This window comes from Triturus cristatus, chromosome 11 (assembly GCF_964204655.1).
Source record: "Triturus cristatus chromosome 11, aTriCri1.1, whole genome shotgun sequence".
NCBI lineage: Eukaryota > Metazoa > Chordata > Amphibia > Caudata > Salamandridae > Triturus > Triturus cristatus.
In genome coordinates, this window is record NC_140594.1 from 124155338 (window position 1) to 124176708 (window position 21371).

At 46.6% G+C, this 21371-nt stretch overlaps 1 protein-coding gene across 1 annotated transcript in view; it reads left to right on the forward strand.

Moving 5' to 3' along the window:
- PIK3IP1 (phosphoinositide-3-kinase interacting protein 1) overlaps positions 1-21371 on the forward strand; it is a 55335-nt gene that overhangs the window by 11000 nt on the left and 22964 nt on the right. The window contains exons 2-3 of the mRNA XM_085634387.1: positions 2556-2672; positions 8087-8206. Of these exons, the coding sequence (XP_085490513.1) occupies positions 2556-2672; positions 8087-8206 (237 nt within the window). The remainder of the gene's footprint in view (positions 1-2555; positions 2673-8086; positions 8207-21371) is intronic.

The following is a 21371-nucleotide window of genomic DNA, read 5'->3' on the forward strand; positions in this document are numbered from 1 at the left end:
CATCACCTGAACATCTGGGGCCAGCCCACTACATTTATGGCGACGAGGATGGGATTTTTTCGATACATATACTCCCAAGAGAATGAAGTTGAAGGCTTCTTTTCCAATGTCTGTGAAAATGTCCTTTTATACGGCACAATAAAAATCCATAAAGCACTTGAAATGACCTCTGCATTTTCCTTGTGACACGAAGCTGTGGAAAGTGGCAGACCAGCGCTGACAGGGAGACACAATGAGTAGAAAACACACTTCAGCTCCCACTTTTAATAAAATCATGTCTTCTTGAAATGCCATCTCTTTCAAAATATAATCCTCAGGTCATGTTAATATGTTCCCTTTCATTCTGTACCTAGCTACTCAGCCAGTGTGAGTGTTCCGCGTAGAATGTTAGTGTGAGTGGAATGCTTGGGTGCCTGTGTGTGTGTGAGACAGTTGGGAAGATGGGCTGAGCAACTAGGAGGCTGCTCCTGGTGGGGCCTGTTCTGGGCTTGTTCTAGCTTGCTGTTACTTCTACTTATGGATTTAATAAACTACATAAAATCCTCTCGGCTACGTCTACTTCATCACCTGAACATCTGGGGCCAGCCCACTACACATAGATTACCTAGACTCGAGAATGTAAAACATATATGATTTGGGGATAGAAATGGGTTTATGTTTTCTAAAGTCACAGGATACGACTATGTCACGAGGGTCGTATGTTGGTTAAATGGTGTTCAGAGAGAAGGGGATTTGTAAGCATTGTACTCGCCTGGCATCAGGGTCTGTTGAATATCTGAACCTAGGGAGTGGTGCCTTTCCTGGGTTCTGAGGTTGATAACTAAATGCCCTTGGGGTGGGTGACTTCCAGAGTTGTCCAGTGTCCCCATCTCACAGATGTGTGCCTTAATCACCCAAGGACAGCTATTCAGGCAACAACACTTTGCTGGGTGTGGTGGCTCAGTGGCTTAATGCATCCACTGCAGGGATCTGTGTTCCCCCTCATGGTCAAAGGTTCGAATCTTACACTCATCCTTTCGAGGTTGCTAAAATGAGTACAGTTGAAATGGAATACAAGAAACATAAGTTGTTCAGCGCCAAGATACCCTTCAGGGTAAATGTGCATTTTACAAACGTACCGTATGTGTTTCTGGGACTTAATGGCCACTTACTACACTTACATAAAAATTGCAATTGTAATCATAAGCCAGTCCTAGAATGTGTAGTGATGTTTTCTAAAAACAGGAGTAACTTATGTGCCACCTAATACATGGGCTTCAAGCATCAATGGTGTAACCCTGTATTCCTCAGAACCCTGGAATCGTATAGTACATAAACACAAGTGGTTCTGTCGGACGAAATTTTGTTAATTGTATACTGTATAAATTGATATCACCTAAGAGAATGAATCTAAAGTAACACATATGTTTGAGTGGTTCATTAAAATTACATGTATTTGAAATACATACAAATGACAATTTGATTCGGACATAGGTGCTCCAAATGTGAAAAGTGAAAAAATGCTCGTGCAAGACAACAGAATCGTTAACAAATAGCTAATGTAAGTGCTTTGAAAACAGCCTGTCCAATCTGTATCAGTTTACAGTCTCTCTTTTATAATGGGCCTGATTCATCTGTTTAATTGTGCCCAGAAAATAAAAATTCAGTACAGGCAGCATATAGAAACATCGACGTTTCAACCCAATGTGCAAATTCTATGCATCTAAACGGGTCTTCATCAGGACTGGATGTGGAGCACCCTGGAATGGAAGAAAGACTGTGAATGACCTTCTCCCACACTTCTCCACTTGTTCATAGGCTTCTACAGTCGCTGGCAACATCTTAAAATGCTTGTTAAATCAGGGAATACCTTATTAGTACCCGAGTTATTCCCAATCAGCGGCAAGGTGCTGGTGAGATTATTGTAGCATCTCTTCCCGATCTGAGTCACTACAAACTGACCTTCTCCCGCGTAGTGGGATGGATACATTCTTTTAGGTGAAATCAATTTATAGAGTATACAATTGAAAAAAAAATTATCTGACAGAACCCATTACTTGGGGGCACTTTGAAGTTCCACGACACTCCCACGGGTTTCCCCTCAAAACGAAAAAAATTCTTTCGCTTTTAGTTCTGCGAGGGATGTTAATGGAATATTTCTGGGTCGGATTAGCTAGGAGTAGGACACCTTTAAATTGGGGCTCTTGGAGGTTACAGGTATCCTACGGGCATGATGTCATGGAAGTTACGGTGACCAGTGGCTCATAGGGTCAGATTTCCAGTGTCACCTGGACAGGACTCTCTAGAGTATGTTGGGGTGTGTTTTTTAGGGGGTCGGGGCATTGCTATTCTGTGAAACCCCTTGAAGTGTCTAATTATGATACCCAAAAGCTGTTTAAGAGGTTCCCTCCTATTCAGGAAGTTTTATCTGCAACTGAAATAGTCCATCCCAAGCAGGGGGGTTTATGAGTAATGTAAGGCGGATTTGTAGAGCACTGCCTGTCACTTGTGAGGGTATGCAGGCGCTGGATACAATAAATGACCGTATGTCCTGTTTTTTCCCCTCTGCCCTGCAGACTGTCTTCACAGAGATGGCGCAACCTACCTGGGCACCCAGCAGGTGGCAGCAGACGGACTGCCCTGCCTGAACTGGCGGGAGGTGCAGAAGAGCTCACCCTTCTCGTCGCCAGTTGGTAAGTTGCTGGCCTTTGGAGGTCACTCTTAGGTTCTAAGGGGTTTATTTACAAGCCAGTTGCGCTGCCGGTGCGTCACTTTTTTTGATGCACCGGCAGCACAATGGGCTTGTCATATTTAGAAGGCCATGTAAAGTCACCCTGCGTGAATTTTAATGGCCTTGTATTTACTCTGCGTGAAAGGGACGTTCCATGGGTGTTAATAAGGGTGTTTCCACAAAATACCCATAGAACTTGATGCATTCTCAGATTCACAACATTTTGTAAAACTGTGAATGTGTCAAAATCCTACGCCTTCCCAGAGGAGGCGTAGGAATGGTGCAAATGGAGAAATACTTTTATTTCTCCTCGTTTTTTCCTCTTTCTGCAGCACTCATAGTGGAAAATTCCATTAATTATTGTTTTTGTGCAGGAAGGGACACCTACCTGCACAATAACAATCATCCCAGCAGTGCAAGCACCCCTAAAAAATGACGCACGGGTGCCTGTGCTGGCGCATGACAGCCAATTGTGCGCCAGTGCAGGGGAAAGCACAGGGATGCATCGTATTGCTGTTAAAACTACGCATTCCTGTGCTTTAAATATAACACAGCACGGCGCAGCTAAATGACTCACGACACAGCGCTGTATCATTTTCTTGTAGATGAGACCCCAAGTGTATTAGAAAAGTTAGGGGTTGTTGTACACACGCACCCATGGTTACTGTTTTGTGAGTCACAGGCATGGTTTGTCAATGCCACGTTAGATTACTTGCAGACTACCGTCTACAAAAGTAACCAAATAATGCTTAACAAATACATGACAAATGCCAGTTTATTTTTTCCACTTTTTGGGAATATGGAAACATAGTGTGTTTTAAAGCCACACGGCATACTGTAATTTTTGTTGCTTCTTTATTGAAACACATATTGTAAATTGAACAATAGTAATCTTGCTTTATTAACTTCCACATGATCACCTTATTTGTTCTGGTTATTTTCCCAAAGAGAGTAATTACATTAATGGAAAATAAGATGGAGTGAATGTATTAATCCCCATTGTGGGGTGTGGGTTTGGGGCAGTCCATGCATGCAGAGATGCTTTATTAAACCTCATTGTGGGGTGTAGGTTGGGGCAGGCCAGGCATGCAGAGATGCTTTATTAAACCTCATTGTGGGGTGTGGGTTGAGACAGGCCAGGCATGCAGAGATGCTTTATTAAACTTCATTGTGGGGTGTGGGTTGGGGCAGAGATGCTTTATTAAACCTCGTTGTAGGGTATGGGTTGAGGTAGGCCACGCATGCAGGGATGCATTATTAAACCTCATTGTGGGGCCTCGGTTGGGATAGGTCACCCATGGAGAGACGCTTTATTAAACCTCACTGTAGGGCATGGGTTGGGCTAGGCCACTCATGCAGGGATGCATTATTAAAACTTATTGTAGGGTGTGGGTTGGGGCAGATATGCTTTATTAAACCTCATTGTGGGGCCTGGGTTGGGGCAGGCCACACATGCAGGGATGCATTATTAAACCTCATTGTAGCGTCTGGGTTGGGGCAGGCCACGCATGCAGAGATGCTTTATTAAATCTCATTGTGGGGTCTGGGTTGGGGTAGGCCATGCATGCACGTATGCTTTATTTAACCTCATTGTAGGGTATGGATTGGGGTAGGCCACGCATGCAGAGATGCTTTATTAAACCTCATTGTGGGGCCTGGGTTGGGGCAGGCCACACATGCAGGGATGCATTATTAAACCTCATTGTAGCGTCTGGGTTGGGGCAGGCCATGCATGCAGAGATGCTTTATTAAACCTCATTGTCGGGTCTGGGTTGGGGTGGGCCACGCATGCAGAGATGCGTTATTAAACCTCATTGTAGGGTTTGGGTTGGGGTAGGCCATGCATGCATGGATGCTTTATTAAACCTCGTTGTAGGGTATGGGTTGGGGCAGGCCACACATGCAGAGATGCTTTATTAAACCTCATTGTGGGGTCTGGGTTGGGATAGGTCACCCATGCAGAGATGTGTTATTAAACCTCATTGTAGGGTATGGGTTGGGGTAGGCCATGCATGCACGTATGCTTTATTTAACCTCATTGTAGGGTATGGATTGGGGTAGGCCACGCATGCAGAGATGCTTTATTAAACCTCATTGTGGGGTCTGGGTTAGGGCAGGCCATGCATGCAGTGATACTTTATTAAACCTCATTGTGGGGTCTGGGTTGGGGCAGGCCATGCATCCAGAGATGCTTTATTAAACCTCATTGTAGGGTCTGGGTTGGGGTAGGCCATGCATCCAGAGATGCTTCATTAAACCTCATTGTAGGGTATGGGTTGGGGCAGGCCATGCATGCAGAGATGCTTTATTAAACCTCATTGTAGGGTCTGGGTTGGGGTAGGCCATGCATGCACGGATGCTTTATTAAACCTCATTGTGGGGTCTGGATTGGGGCAGGCCATGCATGCACGGATGCTTTATTAAACCTCATTGTGGGGTCTGGGTTGGGGCAGGCCATGCATGCAGAGATGCTTTATTAAACCTCATTGTGGGGTATAGGTTGGGGTAGGCCATGCATGCACATATGCTTTATTTAACCTCATTGTAGGGTATGGGTTTGGGTAGGCCACGCATGCAGAGATTCTTTATTAAACCTCATTGTGATTGTGGAGTGTGGCAGGCCATTCATGCAGAGATGCTTATTTTTTTTAAACCTCATTGTATGGTCTGGGTTGGGGCAGAGATACTTTATTAAACCTCATTGTGGGGTCTGGGTTGGGGCAGGCCATGCATGCAGAGACGCTTTATTAAACCTCACTGTAGGGTATGGGTTGGGGTAGGCCATGCATGCATGGACGCTTTATTAAACCTCATTGTGGGGTCTGGGTTGGGGTAGGCCACTCATGCAGGGATGCATTATTAAACCTCATTGTAGGGTGTGGGTTGGGGCAGAGATGCTTTATTAAACCTCATTGTGGGGTCTGGGTTGGGGCAGGCCACACATGCAGAGATGCATTATTAAACCTCATTGTAGGGTATGGGTTGGGGTAGGCCATGCATGCACGGATGCTTTATTAAACCTCATTGTGGGGTCTGAGTTGGGATGGGTCACCCATGCAGAGACGCTTTATTAAACCTCACTGTAGGGTATGGGTAGGCCACGCATGCTGGGATGCATTATTAAACCTCATTGTAGGGTATGGGTGGGGCAGGCCATGCATGCAGACATGCTTTATTAAACCTCATTGTAGGGTATGGGTTGGGGCAGGCCATGCATGCACGGATGCTTTATTAAACCTCATTGTGGGGTCTGGGTTGGGATAGGTCACCCATGGAGAGACGCTTTATTAAACCTCACTGTAGGGTATGGGTTGGGGCAGGCCACGCATGCAGGGATGCATTATTAAACCTCATTGTAGGGTATGGGTTGGGGTAGGCCATGCATGCACGGATGCTTTATTAAACCTCATTGTGGGGTCTGAGTTGGGATGGGTCACCCATGCAGAGACGCTTTATTAAACCTCACTGTAGGGTATGGGTAGGCCACGCATGCTGGGATGCATTATTAAACCTCATTGTAGGGTATGGGTTGGGGCAGGCCATGCATGCAGACATGCTTTATTAAACCTCATTGTAGGGTATGGGTTGGGGCAGGCCATGCATGCACGGATGCTTTATTAAACCTCATTGTGGGGTCTGGGTTGGGATAGGTCACCCATGGAGAGACGCTTTATTAAACCTCACTGTAGGGTATGGGTTGGGGCAGGCCACGCATGCAGGGATGCATTATTAAACCTCATTGTAGGGTATGGGTTGGGGTAGGCCATGCATGCACGGATGCTTTATTAAACCTCATTGTGGGGTCTGAGTTGGGATGGGTCACCCATGCAGAGACGCTTTATTAAACCTCATTGTAGGGTATGGGTTGGGGCAGGCCATGCATGCAGACATGCTTTATTAAACCTCATTGTAGGGTATGGGTTGGGGCAGGCCATGCATGCACGGATCCTTTATTAAACCTCATTGTGGGGCCTGGGTTGGGAGAGGTCACCCATGGAGAGACGCTTTATTAAACCTCACTGTAGGGTATGCGTTGGGGCAGGCCACGCATGCAGGGATGCATTATTAAACCTCATTGTAGGGTATGGGTTGGGGTAGGCCATGCATGCAGAGATTCTTTATTACACCTCATTGTGGGGTCTGGGTTGGGATAGGTCACCCATGGAGAGACGCTTTATTAAACCTCATTGTAGGGTGTGGGTTGGGGCAGAGATGCTTTATTAAACCTCATTGTGGGGTCTGGGTTGGGGCAGGCCACACATGCAGGGATGCATTATTAAACCTCATTGTAGGGTATGGGTTGGGGTAGGCCATGCATGCAGAGATTCTTTATTACACCTCATTGTGGGGTCTGGGTTGGGATAGGTCACCCATGGAGAGACGCTTTATTAAACCTCATTGTAGGGTGTGGGTTGGGGCAGAGATGCTTTATTAAACCTCATTGTGGGGTCTGGGTTGGGGCAGGCCACACATGCAGGGATGCATTATTAAACCTCATTGTAGGGTATGGGTTGGGGTAGGCCATGCATGCAGAGATTCTTTATTACACCTCATTGTGGGGTCTGGGTTGGGATAGGTCACCCATGGAGAGACGCTTTATTAAACCTCATTGTAGGGTGTGGGTTGGGGCAGAGATGCTTTATTAAACCTCATTGTGGGGTCTGGGTTGGGATAGGCCACGCATGCAGGGATGCATTATTAAACCTCATTGTGGGGTCTGGGTTGGGGTAGGCCATGCATGCACGGATGCTTTATTAAACCTCATTGTGGGGTCTGAGTTGGGATGGGTCACCCATGCAGAGATGCTTTATTAAACCTCATTGTGGGGTCTGGGTTGGGGCAGGCCGTGCATCCAGAGATGCTTTAATAAACCTCATTGTGGGGCCTGGGTTGGGAGAGGTCACCCATGGAGAGACGCTTTATTAAACCTCACTGTAGGGTATGGGTTGGGGCAGGCCGTGCATGCAGGGATGCTTTATTAAACCTTGTTGTAGGGTATGGGTTGAGGTAGGCCACGCATGCAGGGATGCATTATTAAACCTCATTGTGGGGCCTGGGTTGGGATAGGTCACCCATGGAGAGACGCTTTATTAAACCTCACTGTAGGGTATGGGTTGGGGTTGGCCACTCATGCAGGGATGCATTATTAAACCTCATTGTAGGGTGTGGGTTAGGGCAGAGATGCTTTATTAAACCTCATTGTGGGGTCTGGGTTGGGGCAGGCCACACATGCAGGGATGCATTATTAAACCTCATTGTAGGGTATGGGTTGGGGTAGGCCATGCATGCAGGGATGCATTATTAAACCTCATTGTAGGGTCTGGATCTGGCAGGTCGTACATGCAGAGGAGTCATAGTGTCTTTCTTGCCCTACAGCTGCCGCCGAAGATCACAATTACTGCAGAAACGTTGAGGATGAGCCAGTACCCTCGTGCTATGTGACTGGCAAGAGGGGCATGCCCGAGAGGCGCGCGTGCAGCATTCAGCCGTGCCCAGGTGAGAGGGTCGCCACAGGCCTGTCTCAAATTGTGGTTGTATGGATGTATGGGTGGGTTAACAAATGCATACGTTATATAGAACCACAGGCAGTGCTCATGCAGTGACAAAGGCAGCATTGTATGCAGGTCCAAATAATGAGCCATGGGGACAAAACTATGACAAATTACATATTCTTCCCACCCTCCAAGGCATCTTCACTTCACCATTTCCTGCCTCTACCATTACATCTGTTCTGAATTTGCATTCTGGTTATGGAGGTACCGGAAAGAAACAAGAAAATGCATGAGGCACCGATACTCACTAGTGAGTAACAAGAGTCCTTGAGATACTCTCGGAAGGCACTGGAACTCACCAAGTGGGCACCTAGACTCACAAGGGAGGCACTGGGACTTTCCCGGGGCATGGAGATACACCTGGGAGGCACTGACACTTGCCTGCGGCCCTCAACATTTTCAACAGGTGCAACACTGAGGCTGTGATTGCACAGAGCCTGGTGCAGGCGCTTTCAAAAGGTGTTGAAGAGGTCGAGAACTGTGTGCCTGCATTCAGGCTGTGGAGCGACTGCTGCAAAAAACAATGACTGCTAGGTAGTGGATACTTCTCAATGCGTGGAACCCCAAAGGATCAACAGTAGGTATCTGAGTGAGAGCAGCAGGACTTTCAGGATGCTGGCGTGGAATGTCACCTAAGAGAGAATGGTGTCAGAACTCGCATATTCACTCACTCATCCACTATACATTCCTCTCTGTGGCTTAAGGGCCTGCTTCAGACATTTGTCTGTAACCTACATGTCACTCATGTCTTAACTGTACATGTTCTGTGAGTGATGAACGTTTCTACTAGTCTGTACTGCTGGGTCTGTTGTGCTGCAAATGGAAGCTTGCGCTTGCTGCCTTCTGTGAGAGAGGGACGCTTGCTTTGCTACTGCTATGCTGTGCCTGTTCTGTGAGGAAATAAAGCTTGCTCTGCCGCTGCCGTACGTGTATCTGTCCTGCGATGGTGAAAGCACGTGCTGCAGATGCACCTAGCTTTACCTGTCCTCTGAAAAGGATGCTTGCACGGTTTCAGCCCAAGCTGTACCTGCAATAAGAAGATGCGGTGCTTCCTCTGCAGGTGACGCATCTTATGAAAAAAGTAAATATATTTTGAATGCACTTAGATTCCTTGCCAAGGCCACTCGGAAGCTTTTGTTGGACCCAGGGCAAAAACCTGTGGAGGGGCCCTGATCCAGTGTCCCTGCTTTCCATCCCAAATTCCCAGCTTGACCAAACTGTGTAACCCTTTGCAATGACTTTTCTTCACTGTTCCTCCTTTTTCATCATCATCCCATTTTAAGAGCACCTTGAAATAATTAAGTTCAGGATGCGCACTGTACACAATTCTTTCTTGTGAATAGTTTGATAGGCCATAATGTTGCTTCATAAACAAAAATAATAAAGGCTTGTGCTAGAGGAACAGACAGCTGACTGGGCCATCAATAACATTGTCAGGGCACAAAGGTTCTGGTTCTCTAGCTCTAATAGAGGCCGCTCATTGCAGTGATATAATCTAATGAGCTAAAGTGAAGCAATTCAAAATACATGGGTTTTTTTTTAATAACTATAATGTGTCCGTCAGCGGCACTTGCAGCGGGGGTGGGGTCTGGGCTAAAAGCTGGTCTCCTCAGCCTCTATGACGCTGCTTTTCTAGAGGGAATGCAACACAGGCAGCGCTGTGGAGAGTTATGGGACCCGGCTGTCACCCTAGTATCACTACCGCTGCCCTGTTGGCACTGGTAGCGAGGCTAGAGATGCTTGGGTGCGTGGCACGTAGTCTCAAGGCCTCTTCGCTCCATCTGCACATACCCAGTCAGTTGCAAGCATGACTTGGCAGCATGGGCGTGGCCTATTTCATACCTCAGGATACGATGACCGTGACTTGCACTGTGAAACATGTCGCACATGTTGACAGCCTCAGTTTATTATGTACCGGGGCCTCTTCAAGGAGTGGTGCATGTAGAAATTTGCCCTGTCCCCTCTCTTCTGGGACTGGTTACTAGAAATAAGGAATTGTTTCACAAAATTTGATAGAGATACCTATAGTCATGGCCGGCATGACTCGCGGGTGGTGGGGAGGCTGCGCGTGGAGGGGGGATTGCAGGGGGGTTAATTTAATAAAAAATATATATATAATTAAACTTACCTTTCAGCCGGCCGGGTCCCACGTCTTCTCTGCTCTCCTTCTCTCCAGAAACAGGAACCAGAAGCAGGCCGCCAGGCTCCCTCCCTCCCCTAAGCCAATCACAACGCTGCAAGCAGCGTTGTGATTGGTTGGGACGCTGCCCAGCCCATCGCTTATAGGGTGGGGGGGGGCATTTTCTCCATGTAGGCCGCATTGCAGCCTGCATGGAGACGGGCAGAGTGTGCATGACTGGCTTTGGAAGCTCCAGGGGACTGACCAAACAGTCTTTGCACACTCGGGAGTGGCCCCCTGCTCTCAGAACAGCCCCGCCCACCCGCCTGCCCGCAACCAAACTTAAAATGTTAATAACGGAAAGTTATTACAACTTTATGTTTCTGCTTCTCGCACTGCGAGAAGCAGTGGGGCGAATCTCCTCCGCCCTAGGAGAGGAGGCGCCCCTGGTCATGGGGAAGATGCCTGCCTCCTCTGGGCAAAATACATGCCTCAAAACATGTCAATGGAAGAGAGAAGTCGGGTCTCTTCCTCGGCCCACCTGTTTAGAATCTTCTTGTAGGGAGACACCAGAAAAAATATTTTTTGCTCACTCGCACTCGGTTTTGTCTGTAAGTTAAAAAAAAAAGAGAACATTAAGAACATAACTAGGAGCCTGTACTACAAGTGAACAGTAGTGCCCTGGGTTGCTCCCGCTGATGGAGCACACCACAGCAGGTAGGCGAAAGTCAAGCATCATCTATCCGAACATGAACGAGGTGTGACTCTTTCTTCCAGGAGTTTTATACTTTTCCTATGTTTATGCCTGTTTTCGGAAATTGTACAGCAGTCTTCTAATGTCTCTCACTCCCTCTTTAGTGTGTTAGCTGCCTGTGTTGTACCTGTCCTGTATGGGTGAGAATTATGTGATACCCCTTCTATTACAGTCACCATTTGTTTACTTAATCTTTATGTTAGGGAAGGTTTCACTGCCTACGTTATACCTTTATTGTTGCTGTGTGCTGGTAGAAAATATTCCACACCTAAAAGAAAAACGATTTGCATTGCCGATGCTTGTTTTAATGCATTAGGTGAGTTAAAGAGTGAACCCTTGCACAATATTTGAGCAGAGTTTTCTTTTGGGTGTACCTGGGAATCAAGCAGTTTTTAGAATGGACTAAACTACATTACAAATTTGTAGATATGGCAGAGAAATGGCTCCATGTCACGTATAACACTTTCAGCCAATTTTTTAATTTTAGCCAACAGCGCTTTGCATTTTTTTTTGTATTTGTATATATACAATTTTATATAGCGTGAACATGACTCTAGTGGGCATCCGAGCGCTTTACAGGTGATACAAAGTAAGTGACAAGTAAGAAAAAGAGGTACAAACTGTGAAAAACAGCAAATTGCAGAAAGTAACCTCAATTGACAAGACAAAGCAACTACATAAATCCAACAAGGTAAATATTATAGATATAGGAGGAACAAGAGTTCAGGATAATACAATTAGTGTAGCAATTTTTTCATAAGTGATTTCACTTCTTTTTTGAATGATGCAGTAGAAAGGATCAGTCTGATTTCAGTGCAAATCCCTCCGCACACGCCATCTTCCCCTCCTCAGTTTCCATCATCCCCGCCTCAATTTCCGACACGGCAGCAGACCTACTCCGTCAATGCACCCAGGATCTGGAATAATATTCCTGTATCCATCAGGACCGCCCTAACCCTGCTCCGATTTAGGGATGAGCTGAAGTCGCACCCCCTTAAATAACACTACGTCGCAACTCAGTAATAGTCCTCTTCCCAAATCAGAATCCAGCTACCCCTCCAAAGGTTAAAAAAGACCCTGAGAGAGGAAGAAACAATATGGTGGAGCCCCACTTCCTGAGGGCAGTTTGGCGTGATTTAGGTGTACCGCTTGCACTACCACTCTGACGCCCTATATTAAACTTACACCAATTGGAACACAGGGATATACAAAAAAACATGCCCGAGCTCCATTTTACACTTTTTAACATTCTCATAATCATAGAAACCTGTGTGCTAACGGACAATCCTGGGCTGATCGATTTGATTATAACTCCTTGAAACGCATAACTCTTGCCTCTCTCATTAATAGGCCATCGGCAATAGAATTTCTTAAGAACGGTGACCTAATTTTTGTCTTCTTCGTATTTCCTGATTAATAATTTATTACAATTCGATCAGGTGTACGACAAATGCAGTCCACCATACTGGGGTGGAATGGGCAGTCAGAAATCAGCTACATACAACATATTAATGTTTTCACACTCTGTGCCTGTCCCCTCAAGTGCTAACATAGAACTAGTTCTATTAACGTGCAAGTGTGTATTCTTTACTAAGTGTCTTGGGTGGAGGCATTGATGGGCTTAAATTATATTACGTGTAGAAACACTTGGACGGATTCCAAATTTGTTGGAATGGTGTAAGGTTGTCCTGTAACCAAACTTTAATTTTTTTTTAATGTTTAGGAGATAGTAATAAAGATATTGAGTTCTGCATCCAAAAAAGCATTGGCATTTAAATTTAGTAGCGTATTTGTGATCTTTCCCATTACGTAATAGGAGAAGTAAATAATCTCTTTCTAAGAACAGGGTACACCACCTGCTGTCCCACCACATCTGTCCAAGCAAGAGCAGGCCACCTCCAAACATAGGGCTGGTCCTGAAAAACATATCTGTTAATCCCACTGACCTTTCAGGAACTACGGGGCATATTTACAACATTTTGGTGTAGGGCAGGGCATCCAGCCTTCTAGCTGCGCTTCCCTATGTCAAAAGAAAAGATACGGTGCATTCCTGTCCTTTCTGCCATCGCCAGTGCACAAACTGCAGCCGAGCGCCAACGCAGGCACCCTGGCACCGTGGAGCAAGGGTGTATGTGTTGCTGGCATGATTGTTTTTGTGCACAAAGGACCGCCTTCCTTCACAAAAACAATCAAAGTAGGTGTTTTACTTGTTTACATGGAGAGAGGAAAAAACTAGGAGAAACGTGAACATTTCTCCTCGTTATGCCTGCTTTGGTAAAGCGTTAGTTTTGGTGCTGCCTCAGATTTACGCTTTGTCGTAAATCTGAGGCAGTGTCAAAAGCCATGGGTGTTGTGTGTGTGAACACCCACAGCAACACTCATGGGACGTCCGTAAATGTAAATGTATTTGTACTTATATAGCGCACTTCTACCCAGAGGTCTCGTAGCGCTGTATTCATACCACTGTGGAACCCTTCCTGTCCGTTCCACCCAGAGTAAGGCATTGCCTTAATCCATATTTACAAAACCATGAAAAGCCACGCAGGGTGGCTTTGCGTGGCCTTGTAAACATGGGGCGCAGCACTTCTTCTCCGGAGCGTCACAAAAGTGCCGCTCCAGCAGCAAAAAAGTGCCGCAGAGGCATGGTAAATATGCCCGTCTGTTTCCCAGGCTAGCACCAGCAATGTTGGCCACCTCACTCCATGCCATTATCAACACTGGTTCCAGTCCAGGGATTTCATGTGACAGCCTAATGCATTCTGGGTGCGGTGGTTTTGTATTGCTTCCATTTAACTAATTAGGATAATTTACTTAACCGATGGTCGCTCTAGCCGAGGTAGCTACCATAGCAGGGAGTGAGCCCTAACGTGGTGGGGGGGGTGAATTCTGCACGTATACATCTGGAGTGAGTGCTACATGCGAGTATTGCCTGCAAGTACTGCACATGATCGGTGAGTGAATACTGTGTACGGAGTAGGGCGTCCCGATGCCTGTCACTGGGTCTGCATTTTCTATCCATGGACTTTGTTTTAACATATCAGAGCATTCTGGGAGTTGTAGTCTTGTTAGTATCTACTGGCTTCTTGATTAGTTTTAAATGGCGCCTACAGAAGCAGCACACAGAATAACAAAGCAGGGTGCAAAACTTTCAGTGACTAAATAATTTCTGCACATTTATTGGGTGCGTGTTTTGTGTGTTAGTGCTTGCTGTATAACTAGTGTGGGTGCGTGGGGCGTGCTGCCTTCGTGGGAGACTTTGCAGCCAGATGTCATTTACATGTAAGTGAGTTTCCTTAAGTTTGAGACTTCTGCAGTCACCATGTGTTCTCTGCTTGTTGAGGGAGCCGCGGTGCCTGTTTGTCTCGTGACCCGAGGGTGTGTGTAACCCTTGGCCACACAGAGCAGTCTGTCCCGCCCCTTCTCACCCTCCTGCCCCAGGATTGGCTCTCGCTGTCTCTGGGCGTCGGAGCTCAGCCCCCATTGGCCACCGGCTCAGAGATGACTTCACTTTCAGCGGTATATCCTGTAAACAACTCAAATTACAGTCTCCGCAGCATCTGTTTTGCTGTTTAATTTTATTTTCCCATATGTAACAATACAGACATACTTTATTGGCACGAGAAGCATTGCGCAAGTTTCATCTCGGCCTGTCCAAGCTGTTTATTACGACGAGTGTTTTTAGTTCTCCGTCCTTCCTCTTGCGGTGACACGGAGATGCTGCGTCTCACTCCCGACCTCTCTGCTTTAAATTTTAACAGCAATGTATAGATTTGCCTATTTTGTGTTCCTCGGGCAGCCTTAACTTTCCTCGTTGAATACATCGAACTAAATTTCAGAAAATAACTTCCCTGGGCCTAATTTTGGTTCCTAAAATGCCTCTTCCTGTACTCTGAGCTCTCCAGTTTCCGAAGTCCACGTGGTCGGAGTATCTCCGTTCCAACCCAGGGTATTCGTTCCTTTCTGAGAACCAAGCCCTTCTTTCACAATGGGATACACAGGACTCCCAAGTCCCGAGATGCAAAGTAAAAATCTTGACTGTATGGACTACTGAGGCATGGAGCTGGTAAAAGTGACTTCTGCGTATGTTCACTGACAAAGTGGGTGCTTGCTGCCAGCAAGTGTGGCGTTGTGATATAGGATTCTGATCAGGCGCGCAACACCCATTGGACTCACATTGGACCCCCCCCCCCCCCCCCCCCCCCCCCGTCGTGTGAAGCAGCCCGGGATGAGACACCTTCCCGGGCAAAAAAGCAGCCGCACCCGACTACTTCACAGGTCTTTAAAAGACCATTTGCATGTTAATGAGGTCTTGCTGTTGTTTCACCTCTTCTAAGAGCCCCTGCAGCTCCACTCTCCCTATTGCTTAAAGTTCAGCCCCCCCCCCCGAAATTTTTGCTCAGCCCCCCCCCCCCCGAAATTTTTGCTCAGCCCCCCCCCCCCCCCGAAATTTGGCTCTAGTTGCGCCTCTGATTCTGATGGATACTTAATGGGTTTGTGTAGCTGGTCTGGTAGTGCCTGGCACCTCCGGGCAGGTAGAGCGTGGGGTAGGTGACACGCTCAATCTCTGCGCAGAACTTTAGTTTTCATCGTAGTTTTTACGCGGTCTTATGCCTTGACCCAAGGCACCTCAGCTCCCTGACATTGGGGTTGGAATGGGAGACGCGAATAGGTTAATTGATTGTAGGTAGTATTGACTTACTTCCCTTCAAATCTTTGGCGAATTCACTGACATTCTTAGATCTATGCACCGGACAGGGGCACCTGATTTATTTTCGGTCCTGGAGAAACGCCACGGATCCCTCCTGGACCTCAAAGGCATGTCAACCTTCCAGAGCTCCCTTTAAGAGATTGCCAGGCTCCGTTACCACAGCTGACACACAGTTTTAATCCTGCCAAGGGGACCCCTTATGAAAATATATTTTGGTATGCCTCAGGTAGTTTTAGGTCACTTCATTTCACCACTTCACTCTCCTCACACACCTGCGCTCATCATCACGGCTATCTATAAAAGATCTCTGCCAAAGAGACCTCTCACGGGGCCCGTGGGGCATTGCAGCACCGGCCCCACGAGGAGCTATGCCCGATGATGAAGCATGACGCCCACACAGGTGTGTGGGGGCACTACCTTCCAATAAGGAAGCCTCCCTCACTCCCGCCATAGTCCAACCAGACATCTCGGGAACAATTAGCCTTGTGGACTAAAGCTTATAGTGCCTGGGACGTTTGCACAGATTCAGGAGGAATTTGAAAACCGGAAGGAGTTTGAAAAGCACTTCTTGTGACTCCCCTCCTCACTGTGAATGCTATTACTGTGTGTTTACAGCAGTGCTTACATTGTAGACACATACGGCCAGAACCTGAAGATTTTCTTAAAAAGCCTGTTGCTGGCGCTGCCTCATTACGGGTTGTCAAATGCCCATGCGCCTAGTCTTGCTTACTCTACCCTGTGTATTTTTTTTATCCACTTGCAGCTTCTTTTTCATGACTACGTTCTCTGTCAGTATTTGCTATCTTTCTTTTTATTCGTTCTCCTTTCCTGTCTCTTTCTTTGGGACAAAGTCTTATTATGAAATATAAGTCCTGCTCTCCAAAAGTGACGTCCGGCTCCCTCAGCAGCACAAAGAAAGCACTCGTTAGCAGCTTTCTGTTTTTAGACTCCGTAGCTGGGCTCCTTCTGCCAGCTAGCGGCCAGGGTCGGAATTACTACTTGTTTTTCTCCGTTTTAAAGTTGTTGGGTGCCTGCCATGGGAGTTTCCCACGTACAGCACAAACACTGCGTGGTTTGTCCACTCCCATATTTTTGAGATCACACTGGCAGGTTGACTACTAATTGTTTCACACGATCTTTCGATTGTTCTCTGTCCCGCCCTCTCTCGACCTTTTTTATCTTCCAACCCCAGGCAGCGTGAGGCTGCTGTAAGGTGTTATGTAGCACTCAACAAAATCCCAACATAAATTAGGGTAATTATCATAATGCGGTGCCTGGATTTTGAAATATACTTGAGGGAACGTAGCTGCAAAGTTTCTCAGAGCTATGCGAGTAGTTTCTCCAGTCCAGGGTTTTTCTTTTGCATGCTGGAATTTGTGGTCCTGGTTTTTATAATGATCCCCACAATGCAGAGAAAAAAACTTGGATTGGAGCAGTTCATCATGCATGCATGGGAAGCTTGGCAGGGCAGAGGGAATTGACCAGGCACGGAACACCCATTGGACCCAAAGGGCTTCAGCCCGCTCCCCCCCCCCCCCGTCGTGTGTGGCAGCCCGGGCAAAAAAGCAGCCGCACCCGAGCACTTTACATGTTAATGAGGCCTTGCTGTTGTTTCACCCCTTCTAAGAGCCCCTGCAGCTCCACTCTGCCTATTGCTTAAAGTTCAGCCCCCCCCCCGAAATTTTTGCTCAGGAAACCCCCCCCCCCCCCCCCCCCCCGAAATTTGGCTCTAGTTGCGCCTCTGGAATTGACCCTGTTCTGTACCAGTGATTTGGGCAGTTTCTGTGTACACATAATCCCTGTATTTACAAAACTGTAACATGTCCTCTGCTATGAACTGTCATTAAGGGTGCAAAGCTGTTCTCCTGGGTTTGCATTTAAAAACTTTTGAATTGCATTCTGGGAGTTGTAGTCCTAGATCAGTTCACTGGATACAAGTGACCGCACAAACTTGGAAACGGTGATTTGTAAAAGAAAAGCCCAGGACTGCAGCAGCGCGCCCTTGAATACACCCAGTCGCTCAGTATCCTTAATGTCCACATCTTTTCCGCTGGCCCCATGTGTGACTTTCAGCCATCCCGCGCTTTTCACTTCAGGCATTACAAAGAAGCATGCGTTGGTGCAGTTGTGTACCAGAACGGAAGTGGCTGATGGACACCCATGTGAAGGGGGTGGCGGGGTTGGGGTGGGGACAGTGGTGCTGGAATAATCTTCAGAGTGGCTGTGCTGTCATCCATGTTATGTCAATCTGGGTAAATCCCTTAATCTCCCCAAACCCATTGACGGTGCATGGATACCCTCACGGGTGACAAGCCGCACTATATAAATCCACAAATTAATTATTTATTGAAATTACATGGTTTGTGGTAAAAACAAAATGCTGCATGAAGGAGAGGTGTAGTAAAAGAACCACGTTCATTCAGCAGGAGAACGGTAGGGTAATAATAGGCGTCCCGTGATGCTTCTCACACTGTCCCAATTTCGATTGAAATGCCCTTTTTAGGTGCACAATCAACGTGCGTCAAGTATGCAGTTTTACTTCTCATCCTATATAACACACAAATAACGTGTGGAAATGTGCCTCCGGTGCATAATTATCTCAGAAGTAAAGAGTCTTGCTTTGTTTTGACCCTATTAAAATCTTCGTTTTCATCACACTTCAAAATTAGAAAAAATATCCCTCATTTGAAACTATATACTCGATGTTTCAGCAAAAGTTATTTGCTCTTTACCTGCTCCGGAGATATTTTGAAATATTTGCAAAATGCATTTACAAGTATACAAACAAGTATACAGATTTTGTTGTGTGGTAGGAAAAATTGATACAATGTAGCCTTCTCCTTTCACACTTTGTACCCCAGAAGGATTGTCACTTAGTTGCAAAATTCACTCACTGCAGAAAGAGAAAAGTAAATACCAGTGGCAATGTTTAAATAAAAAACAATAAACAGCGGTTTGTGAGGAGACATTGCCTGACATTTTACATGTTTCTTTGAATGCACAGCACGTTACACGATTAAGACACAATGCGAAGCCTCTCTACTAATCATTCACCTCAATCAAGTGTTATACGGTTATTATGAGGGGCAGTTGGCGACTGCCAGCCCTACCCTCGTATCCTGCCTCTGCCCTGTTCCTAGATGTGTTCTCTTTCCCCTGTGGCTCACCAAAGCCCTCCCTACCATGCCACCCACAGCAAGAACAGCCTCCGCCTGCCGAGTCACTTTTAATGCTGTGCCTTCACAGTCTCAGCTGTTGGTTTCGTAACCAGTTCTGTGGGGTCTGTAAGAGAGCATCGCGGGCTCGCACCCTCCCATCACCCGCTCCCCCTCCTCCGTGTGCACCACCCGCCCTCCTCCCTCCTGTCTCAGACGTGTATTCTCAGAATGCCTCGGTGCTGCCATTTCTGAGAAGAGCCGTCCTGCGGCGTGTGTTAATATGCGGCTGTGTCTGTGTGGAAAATCTCGGCGCGCCTCGCGTCCTGCATATCTTTGTCTGCACACTTCTGTGTGCTCGTGGCAGCTTTTGTCTCATTGTACATCCCTGTCGATGTGTTGTGTGACCAGGAGTGTTCTGTGTACCTTCTTGCATATGCGTCATTATTACGCGTCTCTGTACCTTTCTGCAAACGTTGGTGTGAGCAAGTGTGTCCATGCCTTCCAGTGTATGTTTGGGCCAGCGTGGAGGGGGCGTCTTTCATAATATTTGTGTGTACGTTTTGTGTGCCTTCTGGCATGTAGTTAACAACGCTTATATATATTTGATTAATTTTAGGTGAACATGTTGCATACCTTACAAATGTTCGTGGATGCGTTTACGTGTGCCTGCTTGTGCATGCCTACTTGCGTATGCGCACCTTCCTTCATGTGTGCGTTGGTATACACTCATGCATATATTTTAGTCTGGGTACCCCCCCCCCCCCCCCCCCCCCCCAGGAGTCTATGGCTTGGGTTCTTCTTCGTATATCTTTCTGGTCATACGTGTGTGTATGCTTGCATGTATTTGGTTCGTGCGATGCTTCTTGCTCATGCTTGTATGGGCACGTGCGTGAACCAGCATATGTGTGCACTCGAGTGTGTACATTCCTCCATATGATTGCACTTTATGGATAGGGTTCGGTTTGACCTTTTTTTAGCATCTAGGACATGGAGCCTTTGCTGGGAGATGGATCTGTTGTGGTTTTTGCTTAGTGGGCTCTCGCTTTTATTATTTGTTGAATATTGTCCAGAGTTTCTCGTTTCATAAGATTTACAATTCTTTCCAAACTTTTGATCTTATCAGGAACTTCTGATAGATTTTGAGTGCTTTGCGGCTGCGCTGTGTTGTGCTTTGTTTGTGTGTTTCCGAATGTGACTTGTGCTCCCTTTGCACATAACAGCTGTGCTCGTCGGGTTACTGGAAGATGCCACTGTTGCCCAACTCGGCTTGTTGAGAGCTGAGTGCGGAAGGATGAAAGGTTGTGCCCAACCGCCGGGAGTCATACCTGTCTTTCAGGTTACAGACCGCTGTGTACATGAACCCACTGAGCTTTCTGGCCTGTAATGCCTGCGAGTCTGTGTACTGCCTCTCTAACCCTTTCTCTCTCTCTCTCTCTCTCCCCTTCTCACCCCCTGCACCCCCTCCCATTCACGGTGATTGCAGGCGGGCCCGCCCATACTTAGTTATACTTTAACTCCCTACAAGAGATAGTCCTCTATCTCACAGCTTTATTTATAGCTCTCTGCTTGAGGGATTGCCAGATGATTTAGATAAACGTAGTCAAAGATGGCAGGATAAACTGGGGGTCTCTGACTCCCGCTTTTTGAAGTCAATTGAACTGGGGAACTCAGTGCTGTGTGCAGCTAATTTGAAATCTCAACATTTTAAGACCGTGTTTGACTTCTATATCACGCCTGCAAAAATCGCGAAATGGGGCGGTGTGGAAGGAACTCATTGCTATAGATGTAAGGCACAGGCGGCAGATATAATACACATTTTTTCCACATTTCCCTGCATTGAGCCACTTGGCAAAGAAATTTCTGGATTTCTTCAGCTTGTTTTAAAAGAGGGGGTCCCCCTTTCACCACATCTTATGCTATTGGGGGTGAGCGAATTAATAGGGAAGAAGGGGGAAGAGTTGATCTTTATTGCAATGGCAGTTTTAAGATTGTGCATTGCTTCTGCCTGGCTGGATCCGCAGCCTCCGACTTTTCAACAGTGGAAAAGCCGCTTTTTACATATTTATAACTTAGAGAAAGCGCTTTATGAACGGAGAGGAAAAAAGGGCAGGATAAAAGGGAATAAGATCTGGGGCTTGTTTACAAACTAGATTTCCCCATTTATCCGGCCAGAATGAATTGTAGGGCTATGATCGTTCTAAAAGGCTGCCCGTATATATATCTCATTGCCTGTATTCAGATTTTCATATTGTTATTGGCTTCATATCAATATATGGTCTTTTTTGTTAATGGATTTTTATATACTTTATATAGATACTTATCCACTGTATTATAAGTATGGAGAATTTAAGTCTCAGCTGTATCTCTTTT